The sequence below is a fragment of the Protomyctophum bolini genome (genome assembly GCF_963924005.1).
Source record: "Protomyctophum bolini genome assembly, chromosome: 4".
In the NCBI taxonomy this organism is placed as follows: domain Eukaryota; kingdom Metazoa; phylum Chordata; class Actinopteri; order Myctophiformes; family Myctophidae; genus Protomyctophum; species Protomyctophum bolini.
The window spans coordinates 48,457,895-48,471,144 of NC_137865.1; the positions used below are offsets into that span (position 1 = coordinate 48,457,895).

At 41.7% G+C, this 13,250-nt stretch overlaps 1 protein-coding gene across 1 annotated transcript in view; it reads left to right on the forward strand.

The window, feature by feature from the left end:
• Positions 1–403: 403 nt before the first annotated feature.
• LOC308314642 (DNA topoisomerase I, mitochondrial) overlaps positions 404–13,250 on the forward strand; it is a gene marked incomplete at both ends in the record, with an annotated part of 50,130 nt that continues 37,283 nt past the window's right edge. Inside the window, 3 exons of the mRNA XM_080762274.1 lie at positions 404–495; positions 7,636–7,702; positions 10,001–10,047. Of these exons, the coding sequence (XP_080618400.1) occupies positions 404–495; positions 7,636–7,702; positions 10,001–10,047 (206 nt within the window). The remainder of the gene's footprint in view (positions 496–7,635; positions 7,703–10,000; positions 10,048–13,250) is intronic.

Genomic DNA, 13,250 nt, shown 5'->3' on the forward strand with positions numbered 1-13,250 from the left:
ATACACGTTTTGTGCCAGAACTTTCACATGGATATAAAACTAGAGGACCATATTTCACTCCACGTCTTTGGAATTATTTAATGGGTGAGTACAAACGGAGCATTTATCACATTTAAGGCCGCCGGTTTTAAGCCCCGAACAGGATTTCAGTAAGACGTATCTATATGCCTATATGATACATGAAAATTTACGAAGTATAATTAAATGATCACAGGCATTCTAGGTCTTAGAAGGAGGCCTACTTTGGGGGGAGGGGAAGCCACACTGTGTGTCATAGGCTCAATATGTCAGTTTGACACATTCAGTAGATCCTCGTAAACGTAAATCTCCAGGAACTAATTTGTTGGCTTGGCACTTTTGTTACACTTGGCTTTATTCCAGACGGGGTGCGAGACAGTGAGGCATGGGAGACAAGAGCAAGTCCTCCAGAACGAAGATGGGCCATGATGAGAGGAAGACGGTGCCGGAGGACGAGAGTGGTGACGCTGTCAAGAGGTGTGTGTACGTGTGTGTGTGTGTGTGTGTGTGTACAGTACGTGTGTGTGTGTGTGAGGAGGGAAATAAGGCCACAAAGGTTCATGTCCTCAAAATGACTCAAGTAGAAGTACTCATCCAAATTAGAGAGTAAAAAAAAACGACTTGAGTATTGTAAATCTCACTTTCTCACCTCATGCTTTATCTATTGAAAAATAGCAGATCTACCAAGCTCATAGCGCGGCACCGAGTGCCGCGCTATGAGCTTGTAGATCTTGCTATTTTCTTTGAAAAATCCTGAAAATGTGGCACAAATCTTTGTGTATATATATATTCTTTCAGAGCGAACTTCAGTGATGCTTGCGGAACTCGACTACGTCTCGTTCCTGACCGCATCACTGTCGTGGCAATAATCACGTTAAACCACACCGTCTCGTGTAATATCGCATAAGCATCTACTTCTCTATTTGAAACCATTGGCCGGTGACGGTGATATTTGTAGCTGCAGTTACAAAATATCAGCCTCACTCCTGGGGCTGATACGGGTTAAATATCAGCCTCACTGCTGGGGCGATACGGGTTGGGAACCGAGCGCTGGTGTTGTAACGTGTTACTAGGTACTATACCCGTCTGGGTCCGACACATGCAAGATGACACTTAACCCACTTTGGACTGAGGACGATTCTACAAAATAATGTCTTCTTCTAAATCCTGATAGTTTTCTTGAAAAACCCATGTTTCTATAATGTCAGTGGGGCTCAACCTTTTTCATGTCAACAAGGACGTCCCCCATGTGTAGTTATGTCCCGTCCCCCCCCCCCCATCGGAAAATATGTTTTTTTCAATTCTATTTTCTATTAAAGTGTCAAATCACAACAAGTTGTCTCAAGACACTTTACCAGGCAGTTTGTTCCAGGGACCTCCTCCCAGAAGCAAAGATTTTAGTTGAAAACGTTTCGCTCTGAAAGAATATATATTCAAAGACATTTTCACGATAAAGAAAGAAATAGCAGGCCTACAAGCTCGTAGCGTGGCACTCGGGTGCCGCGCTACGAGCTTGTAGATCTGCTATTTCTCAACAGCTAAAGCATAACCTAAACGCTTTAAAAAACACCAAAGAATGGATTAATCACAGCTCTGTGATTGGAACACGTGTCAAGGGCCATCGAATATTCAGCTGTCACGCGTCATGTCGTCATTACCGTGAAGTATTACTACGCTCCACTGACTGCACCACATCAAAAACCATCTGCCATGCATGTCATTAATGCATGAGAGAGTACAGTATATGTACGTTATATTAATTATACATATACCCACTCATGCATATACATACATTATACAACATCAAGTTGAAAGGTAGCCTTTCCTTTCATGTTGTTTAAGCCATTCTGGGCGGGAACCTCCTTTTGGTGTTTTAACTAAGCATTATGTTATACTTTTAGCTATTGAAAAATAACAGATCTACAAGTACTCTAGCTATTTAAAAATAGCAGATCTACAAGCTCGTAGCTCGAGCTTGTAGGTCTGCTATTTTTGAAAAATCGTGAAAATGAAGAATCTTTGAATATATATTCTTTCAGAGCGAACGTTTTCAACTCAAATCTTTGCTTCTGGGAGGGGGGGTCCCTGGAACAACATACTGTATTTTATTAATATTTTCAGATGGGGTTCAACAGCCAATTACAGATAATTTTCGGGCTCCTTAACATGAACTTGTTGAGCACCAAGTCTGACACAGAAACATGGGTTGTTTTCTTTTGTTGAAAACTTTCAGGATTTAGAAGATATTTTGTAGAAACTATAGTGTCAGGTCTAAGTTGGTTAAAGGATAAAATATGGTGCGACACCTCACCTGTTACTAGCGGAGATGATGGTGTGTGTGTGTGTGTGTGTGTGTGTGTGTGTGTGTGTGTGTGTGTGTGTGTGTGTGTGTGTGTGTGTGTGTGTGTGTGTGTGTGTGTGTGTGTGTGTGTGTGTGTGTGTGTGTGTGTGTGTGTGTGTGTGTGTGTGTGTGTGTGTGTGTGTGTGTGTGTGCCAGATATTACTATACTTTTGAGGCCTGACCATGGTAGAACTTGACCTTTTTATGAGGACCAATTTTCCTGGAACCTGCAAGAGAACTGTTGTTTTCATAGTTTGTTATACTATTCTTTGTAGAGCTTCAGTCAGGTAAAGTTACAATTGGGGGGAAAAAAATAATATTCAGGTTAGGATTAGGCATTTATGATTCCCGATTACTGGTAATTAATAGAGCGCCAGAGTAAGTAATAGAGCGCGACGTGTTGTGAGCTTGTAGATCTGCTATTTTCAGCATGCAACCAAGTGGACAAATGACTTATACTGGATGGATCTCTTGTCCACTAGTCCCTTCCTTCCTAAACATTTTAGCCTAGTTTTTAACCCGTTGACGAAATTGTCCATAATTATATTTAGTCTCAGATGTAGTCGTCATGGCTTTAGTTTTCATTTAGTTTCCATTTAGTTTTCGTCAATGGAAAAAAAGGTAGTCGACGTTCGTTTGTCTTAGTTTTAAAGTCGACGAAAACAAACAAACACTGCATGGCATTCATTACCAAAAATATCCATCCTAAAACATTGCTGTCCTCACAAGTGTATATAGTATATAATACCAACGTGTGTGTGTGTGTTGGTGCCTTCTGTGTGTGTTTGTTCTTTGCTGTCCTCACAAGTGTGTATATATAATATATAGTAGTATAATACCAACGTGTGTGTGTGTGTGTGTGTGTGTGTGTGTGTGTGTGTGTGTGTGTGTGTGTGTGTGTGTGTGTGTGTGTGTGTGTGTGTGTGTGTGTGTGTGTGTGTGTGTGTGTGTGTGTGTGTGTGTGTGTGTGTGTGTGTGTGTGTGTGTGTGTGTGTGTGTGTTTGTTTTGTGAGACAAGGCTACGCCGGCTGACTGTGTAAGTGGGTAGGTGGCACCGCGGCAGTGAGTGCATGCATTCATTACGCTGAGTGTAGTGGGCACTTCATCTTCAACATGAATAAATTAAACGCACCCCTGCCTTGATGGGCAATGCGTTTATTATTACCGTGCATATGTGAGTGGATAGATGAACGCGCCTAGCCCCTTCTGGGCGGGAAGGAACTCCCTTTTGGTGTTTTTAAAGCATTGTTATACTTTAGCTATTGGAAAAATAGCAGATCTACAAGCTCATAGCACGGCACCGAGTGCCGCACTACGAGCTTGTAGATCTGTCTATTTTTTTTTTTTTTAAATCATGAAAATGTGTCGCAAATCTTTGAGTAACTCATATCTTTGCCTCTGGGGGAGGTTCCTGGAACAACATATTTTCAGATGGGGGGGTCGGCGGCCAATTACATATATTGGTGGGGGTCCTTCTTGACATGAACATGTTTGAAAACGACCGGCATAGAAACATATCGTTTTTTTTTCTCCAGAAAAACTGCCATGATTTTAGAAGACATTATTTTGTACTATAATCATGGTCTGAATGGGCTAGTCAGTGGAATGATCCGTCACTGGCTGCACGTAATTGATGAATAAGCACCTGTAAGCCGACAGAACGGCTCAGCCAGGGGCAACAAACACACGGACTGAATTCATGATGGTGTTTCAGCACAAAGTACAAACGCTGCCCTCTTCAGGTCAACAACACCCCTTGAATTAACCAATTCTGACCTGAGATCAGATTCATACGAGGTTTCCACTGACTGGACACACACTGGTCTGATTAACAACCCATTCTGACCTGAGATCGGATTCTAAAAGAATACGTTCTTCGATTTTTCAAAAAATAGCAGATCTACAAGCTCGTAGCGCGCGCTATGAGCTTGTAGATCTGCTATTTTTAAATAGCTAAAGCATAACGTAATTGCTAACACCAAAAGGGGTTCCCGCCCAAAATGGGTTAATTTGAGCAACAGAATGACCAAATTGTGACCAAAAAGGACTGCCATTTTCTTTTTTTTTTAAGATATTGTTTTGCGGCTTACGCCTTTTATTGGTTTTTTGAAGGGACTGACAGTAGGCTGACAGGAAACGGGAGAGAGATGGGGGGGGGGAAGACATGCAGTAAAGGCCGTGTCGGGCTCGGGAGTCGAACCCGCGGCACAGTGGGCACACTGCGACTGGATTACCAGTCGGGTGCCCCAGACGGTTACGCCATCGCCTGGGCCAAAAGGGACTGCCATTTGAATAAATTTTTTTGTGAAATCAGGAAATCATAGCTTCATAGCTTCCTTCACAGCCCACCGGTTGGAGATATGGCTTATAGAGTATAATGTCTTGCAGAGAAACAGCGAGTTGAGAAAACAGGCTTGAAAGGTTCACTTCTGTGGTCTCTATTAACATTACACCTAGCTACATGTTTAAGCATTTATTTCATATTTACATGTCTTCTGTGGACTCTAACATTACACCTAGCCTACATGTTTAAGCATTTTTTTCATATTTACATGTCTTCTGTGGTCTCAAACATTACACCTAGCTACATGTTTAAGCATTTATTTCATATTTACATGTCTTCTGTGGTCTCAAACATTACACCTAGCTACATGTTTAAGCATTTATTTCATATTTACATGTCTTCTGTGGACTCTAACATTACACCTAGCTACATGTTTAAGCATTTATTTCATATTTGCATGTCTTCTGTGGTCTCAAACATTACACCTAGCTACATGTTTAAGCATTTATTTCATATTTACATGTCTTCTGTGGACCCTAACATTACACCTATAGCTACATGTTTAAGCATTTATTTCATATTTACATCGATTTCAGCTCCGACACTTATTAGTATGTGAAGATGTCTGCTTGTGCTATTAACTCAATTTGAAGAAAAAATATAAGTTTCTGGTGAATGAATCTTTTTGTGCGGGTCAAATCCCCATACATTACATGCATAGAAAACTATCATGCTGTCACCATATCAGTTTATCTCTTATCAGTTTATCCCTATGTATGTCGGGCACATTTCACAACTTTGTCAATCTTTTCAGAGCCTTTCCATTTTTTATTTAATAAAAAAAAAACATATCTTTGAGTTGACGGCAGTGCGTCTCATGTCACAAATTATGCAACTCATCGTGAGCTTGTAGATTGGGGTGTTTCTGCTGTAATGGGGCTTAATATGTCTGTAATGACAGGCCTAGGTTTAGAGGCGGGTGAGTTGAACGTGTGGGGAAAAGGTTGCTGTGAAATGTGACACGTTGAAAAGGCAGCAGGTGGAATCTAATGAGGGTGCCAGACAGTGTGACTGCTGCTGTTTCACGCCATTACTGTCACACTCCAACTAGGCACAGGTGTGTGTGTGCACACACACGCACACGCACACATACACATACACACACACACGCACCTAAGTTCACAACAAGCTGAGCTTAGAATCAGCTGGAAAGCACCCCAGAACCGACCTGAGGCGTGTCCACTTGCAACACTTTTATGTTTAATGTTGTTTTTCTAAGGCTAGTTGTATAATGCAGCACTATGTTTATGTACTACATTATGGGGGTAAAGCTATAACATTTGGCTTTGCGTGAGAAAAAGAGGAACTAACTAAGCAGGTGCTCAACGGAGATAGCAGAACGTGATTTTCATTTCATTTGTTTCATTTCAACCTTTATTTAGTTCTCGGAGAACACACTGAGGGCTGGGACGTCCCTCTTTTTCAGTGGTGCCGACTGCCGAGATTACAACACATCAACAATGTACAGTGTGGGGGGGGGACAAAACATAACATAAAACAAGAAAACAAAACATAGATAAATAGAGAAAAAATACTGGTAATAATAATAAAGGGAACATTGCATAGTGCTCAATTCAAACGGGTACAGTTGATATTTACCAGCGATGATATGTCAAGTTGAAAGCGATATGGAGAAGGAAGAGAGCTGTATTTTAGTGAAGTCTGTAAGGTGTTCACAGTGTGTAGGGCAGCGCAGATTTTCCAGATGTAGTGGAGGAGGCATGTCTGGTCTCAAGCATCAAATATTCTTGAGAGCGTGTATGATAAGAAGTGGTTTTCCATTTTCAAAGAGAATTTAAATAAGAAGGTAAGTTCCCAATTAGAGCTTTATATATAAATGGGTGATGATGATAGAAAGGTGCTCTCACACGGATCAAACACGTATCAAAGACACAGATAAAAAGAGAGGATCCGAGCACTCAAAGTTACAAACGAGGAAAGCCTTTATTGAATTAAAAAGGCAGAAAATCGATGTCTTCTTGCCTTGATGAAGACCTTGTTGGTTGAAACATGTTGGCACTGAGTTGCCTTTTTTAATTAAATAAAGGTCCTTCCTCGTTTTTTACTTTTGAGTGCCCGGATTCTCTCTCTGTTTGTCTATTTTGGTTTTGTGTATCTGTGTAACTGTCTTGATTGTAACGCGTCATGCACTCAGTTCGGTAGGACATCGCAGACACCAACGGCACAATTATCTTTTCCTTTTGATAACCATATTTTTCAAAAGGCCTGACGACTAGCAGGTTGTGACTTGGTTTTAGGTGTTTGACAGCTTTCATAATAAGATTTCGGATAACATTATTGGTTTACAGGGAGGGGGGAGGGGGGGTTTACACCTTTTTAGGGATCCCAGTCGATGAAGTATAAGGGGTTTAAATGGTTGATGAAATAGTACTAATGTCAAACATACTGATATCCTTTAGGTCAGTGTTTCCCAAAGTGGGGTCCAGGGGTCCTTGAGGGAGTTCCAGGGGTCTCCCTCAAGTTGCCGTGATCGTGAGCGCACCTCCCGTACTTATGACAGCGACTGGAGGTGTGGTTTTTGATGTGTGGTCAGTGGTTCTCAAATATTTTCATGTCAAGGACCCTCAAAAATATATGTAAAAACATGTTGTTCCAGGGACCCCCCCAGAAGCAAAGATTTGAGTTAAAAACGATCGCTCTGAAAGAATATATATTCAAAGATTTGCGCTTGTAGATCTGCTATTTTTCAATAGCTAAAGTATAACATAATGCTTTAAAAAACACCAAAAGGGGGTTCTCGTTCTCGTTCAGAAGCCGGTTCGAGAGCCACTGCTACTGTACGTCCTGTATAGTACAGTATGTATTCCTTCACTGGCGACCTCTCACCCCTCGTGTGACATCTCGTCTCATTTTGTCTCTCCCCTCTTTTTTTCCCCGAATCCAATCTGGGGGATTTGCTGGTGGTGAACAGCCCCAAGCCCAAGAAGAAGAAGACCAAATCCCCGGAGAAGATGGACAATGGGAAGTCCCGGAGTAAGGTAATTGTCCCAGACAGTTAACCCATTCTGGACTGGAGTCGATTAAAAAAATAGTCTTCTATTAAAATCCTAACCTTTTTCTGAAAAACCCATGTTTCTATGTGTCAGTGGGGCTCAACCTTTTTCATGTCAAGGACCCCCAGGATTATCTCTATTGGGCCACGGACCCCCCATCTTAAAAATATGTAGTTCCAGGAACCCCCCCCCCCCCCCCCGCCCAGAAGCCAATATTTTAGTTAAAAATGTTTGCTCTGAAATATATATTCAAAGATTTGTGCCACATTTTCACGATTTAAAAAAAAATAACGACCTACAAGCTCGTAGCGCGCCACTCGGTGGCGCGCTATGAGCTTGTAGATCTGCTATTTTTCAATAGCTAAAGCATAACATGATGCAAACACCAAAAAGGGCTTCCCGACCAAAATGGCTTAAACTCAGCCATGCTTACAGCACTGGAATGGAAAAGTGTCAGGTCCGTTGCCCTCGCTGGACACTAGCAGATGGTAACGGCAGGGGGAGGGGAGGGGAGGGCTATCGTGACTGCAACGTCCATACATTCTCCTCTCCTCTCCTCTCCTGTCCAGACCAGAGCAGACATGTTGGTCATTTCCGTGGTCAAAACAGTCTGGTCAAGCGTGTTAACGTTTGGGGAGCACACAGCGTGCGTGCCCGGCCGCTGATTTATCCAATTCTGACCTGAGATCAGATTCTAAAAAATGTCTTCTATACATCCTGACAGTTTTCTGAAAAAAAGTTATGTTTCTATGTCAGTCGTTTAAAAAATAGCAGACCTACAAGCTCGTAGCGCGCCACTCGGTGGCGCGCTATGAGCTTGTAGATCTGCTATTTTTTCAATAGCTATAAAGCACGACATGATGCTAACACCAAAAGGTTGATGCTAACACCAAAATGTTCCCGACCAAAATGGGTTATACCTAATCGTGTGATGTGTTTGCACCCGTTTTCCTGAGTAGATCTATTTTTGGCGCCCGGCCGACACGTTGTGTGAGATGGAGAGTCAATTAAGCATACCGGTTCTTTTCATCATGCCCGGTTGGTTGCTCCACTGCTGTTGGTACTGATGGTCTGAGAGATGGCGTGGGTTTTGGGTTTATAGGGTCGGGTGGTGATAATATTGGCCATTATTTGACTTATTTTTTTGACCATTCGGTTATTGGTCGCAGGTGATGTGTTCCCACTTTTAACCACTCGTCTGAAATGTGTTTATTAGAAACAATCCTTTGAGATGAAACATATATGACTTATACTGGATCTCTTGTCCACTAGTCCCTTCCTAACATTTTAGTCTTGTTTTTATTTATTGGCGAAATTGTCAGTATATTTAGTCTTAGTTTTAGTCATCATAGCTTAGTGTTCATTTAGTTTCCATTTAGTTTTCGTCAGTGAAAAAAGGTAGTCGACGAACATTGTTCGTCTTAGTTTTAGTCGACAAAAACAAACACTGCTGCAACACTTCAACCTGACGTCCCTATTTTGAATATTCTCTAATAAAAACTTTAATCAAATCTTTAATCATCAAAGTTTTTCAAATCAATCCAAAATCGTTTCAGGATAAGCAGGATTGCAGGATAAACAAACGCAGCATCTGCTGACGGCCAAGCATGATGATTTAATGATTATTTTTGTACAGAATACTTTGAGACGGCTAGATTAAAACTAGGAAACCAGACAAACGACATGGGCTGCAAAGCTCACTCTCCGTCTCGGGGACACACCTGGAACTCAGGCACACGTGCTGAGGAGTGTCACGCTTGGCTGGGGATGAAAATCAGTGAAATTATGATAATGCAGATTAGAGATGTCATTTTGATTGATTGATTGAAATATTTATTAACAGTTTGTAGAATTACAGTACATTTCAAGCACAAACTCAATACAGAGACTGTTAACTGTGAGTGGACGACCCAATTAAGCATTACACTTGTTTACAACAGGGTCCACATTGTTCAATTCATCAAAACATATAGAGACATACAAATAGACACTTCTATGTAGTTAAAGAACAGAACAGGAATTCATCATATATAAGCAAAAAGGGAAAAGATACTGTATCGGTATCCGACACAGGGGTAATAAGAGGTTAGAGAGTTAATAAGAGGCAGGTAAATAAAATGTGGAGTTTTCTTTGGAGTTGACCAAACTGAAAGTGTACATTTGAGTGAGGCAACATTAGACAAAATAATATAGAAGGGTGTATTGGCTAGTTTTGGCAGAGATTTGTGTAGATAATAACAAGTCTACTCCCTTAACTTTTCCTTATTCCTTCCCTTTGATCAGGACAAGAGACTGAGTGATATCCCAGAAGACGACACCGGCAGGAGAAGGTAAGGACATCTAAGAGCAGCCGACAGCATCTTATTAAAGGTTTTGATAATGAGCTGACAGACAAGCACCGAGTGAAGCGTTTGGATATGAATTATAAACTGTACCCACATCAGCTTCCCCTTGCTGCTGCTGCCATTGAACATTTGTTCTAATCCGTTTTTGATTCAAATGGAATCATTTCTTTTTTGCTTCTCCCCTCCCCCGCTGTCCCCCCCCTCCCCCCTCCCTCCCGCGGTAATGAAAACGAATGTGTCTGATTGGCCGACGGGCAGCGATTGGACGGCCGCCCGCCCGCCAGTCCCCATTTCTGACGAAGTGTTAAGCCGTCTCTCTCAGGAAATTAATTTAGTGTGCCGTGTAGTGTAGACAATATCTGTACGGCCTGTCAGGCAAGTAATAAATGTAAGAACGCAGGCTTGTGCAGTAGTTTGGGTTCTCAGCGGGAGAGAGTTCTGCAAACTCTGGCCAAAGGCCCGCTGTGCGTCGCGTCTATCTCGCCGCACAGTGGTGTTTCCGCACCTTCTTAACCCATTTAGGCCTGGATTTTTTTTTATTTTGGAACAGTTTTCTGATATATATATATATCACTCAATATTTCATGTGAAGGACCACAAAAAATATCTGTAATTCGGAGACCCCCATTGGAGACCCCCATCTGAAAATATGTAGTTCCAGGGACCTCCCCCCAGAAGCAAAGATTTGAGTTAAAAACGTTTGTTCTGAAAATATATATTCCAAATTTGAGGCACATATTTTTCAAAAATATCAGATCTACAAGCTCGTAGCGCGCCACTCGGTGGCGCGCTATGAGCTTGTAGATCTGCTATTTTTCAATAGCTAAAGCATAACATAATGCTAACACCATAATGGGTTCCCGGTCAGAATGGGTTAATGGATGATTGCTCAGACATAGACTTATAGGGGCTCTGCTTCAATACCTGGAATGACATTTTAAATGGAGAAACTAATTTTCTTAAAGTCCAGTCGCCTTTGAAGTTTCCCCCTCTAGGGGTTTTCTCTCTCTCTCTCTCTCTCTCTCTCTCTCTCTCTCTCTCTCTCTCTCTCTCTCTCTCTCTCTCTCTCCACCTTTGAAAGACTCAGGGGGTGTAACGGTTCCAGGTGAGTGCGTTTCCGTTGGGTTGTGAAACCTCTCCGAGACCAAAAACACACACAGCTAGACTTCTGGCAACGAAAAACAAGAGGCTATATTAGCCCATTTTAGACCGGAGCTATAGATTCTATACAAATGCCTTCTAAAATCCTGACGGTTTTCTGAAAAACCCCTATGTTTCTAATGTATGTGGTTCTGAAACAGGACCCCCAAAAATATATGTATTTTTGCCGCCAACCCCCCCCCATCTGAAAATATGTTGTGCAAGGAACCCCCCCCCCCCCCCCGGGAAGTAAAGATTTGAGTTAAAAACGTTCCCTCTGGAGAAAGAAAATATTCAAAGATATGTGCCACATTTTCACGATTTTTTTTCAAAAAACCTACAAGCAGACCTACAAGCTCGTAGCGCGCCACTCGGTGGCGCGCTACGAGCTTGTAGATCTGCTTTTTTTTCAATGGCTAAATTATAACAATGTTTTAAAACACCAAAAGGGGTTCCCCGACCAAAATGGGTTAGAGCCACAGCGTGTTAAATGCCACTCGATGCAGCGAAGTCACCCCCTCAATTACCGTATAGCTTTTCTGTGGGTTTTCTGCTCAGTGGTGCGTCACGCCAAGAAATATGGCCGTCTTCGTCGTCCCCCACAGCCTCATATTTCATTTCTGCCCTCCCGAAGCTCAGTTAATGGTTTGTGAATCTTATAGTTTGTGCCAAAATGTAGGGTTAAGAGACGATCGAGTATACAATGCAAGTTTCTATAATTGTATAGCACAGATTTATAGAGGAACGGTTGAAGTGAAGTGAAGCTTTCATCATTTTACTTTCTTAATCCTTATCCTGTCTCTCAAACGCCTGTAGAGTGTAGACCCGTGATAAGAGAGAGCCACACACACACACACACACACACACACACACACACACACACACACACACACAATTATTTTATGGCAATGCACTCACTTTTAATGTTTCACAGAATCTAAACTAATAAAAGTCAGTCCCATTTTTCATGAGAGGGGTACAATGTTGTTCACTAATGTATTCGTCCAGGAGTGTGGACTGGATTTATGGCAGATTTATGTCTTAAGTCTGGATAGTTAAGTTAAAGGAGAATTCCAAACTAAAGGCTTTCTTACCTTTTATTTGTAGTTTTTACGTCCCCCATCAAAGAGGTCCAGGTGTTATTTTGTGCAAAAGCTCCTTATTGGCTATTTCCCCTACCATACGCCCTAAATGAATTGCATTGCAATGAATGGGAATTGAATGGGGCTATGGGGTGTTGTGCTAATTCGCTTATTTCCATCGCTCGAAATTATATATTTTTTGTATATCCTCTCTTCATAATGTATATAACAACCCAAGCGGCACACTTTACTACTTATTTCGATGGAAATAAGAGAATTAGCACAACACCCCATAGCCCCATTCAATTCCCATTCAATTCATTGAGGGCTTATGGTAGGGGAAATAGAGTTTTTGCACAAAAAAACACCTGGACCTCTTTGGTGCGGACGTAACGACTACAAAGAAAGGTAAGAAAGCCTTCTAGCATGGAATTCTCCTTTAATGACGAGTTACTCAGATCCTACTCTGTCGGATTCATCACTTCTCTCTCACCGACCAGCGCTATATAGATTCAAACCCCAATCTTCCACATTAGTGGGACAAACTGCCTTCCTATCCCTAAATATCAATTTAGCTGCCGACCGCCTTGTTTAAGGAACGTGTCTTCTAAACAAAATATAACGGTACATGCTTTGGCATGAGAACACATGTTGTAAAGCCAAGGGGCTCGCGGGGAAAATAGCAGATGTACAAACCTTACACAACATGGATGCATTGGCTATTTTCGACATGCGACCACAAGTACTTCATCAGGCTTCATTTGGATTTCAGTAACCCAGTTGAACTATGGATTCATCGTTCTAATTCTAAAGCACGTATTGATGTGTGAGCACAGCAGAGCGTCATTTATTATTAGTAGTGTCTGTTAATGTGTTGATTCATTAACCCATTTAGGCCTGACGTCAACATTTATAAAATGTATTTTTTATTTTCCTGAAAAACCTCATGTTTCTATATCGGTGGTT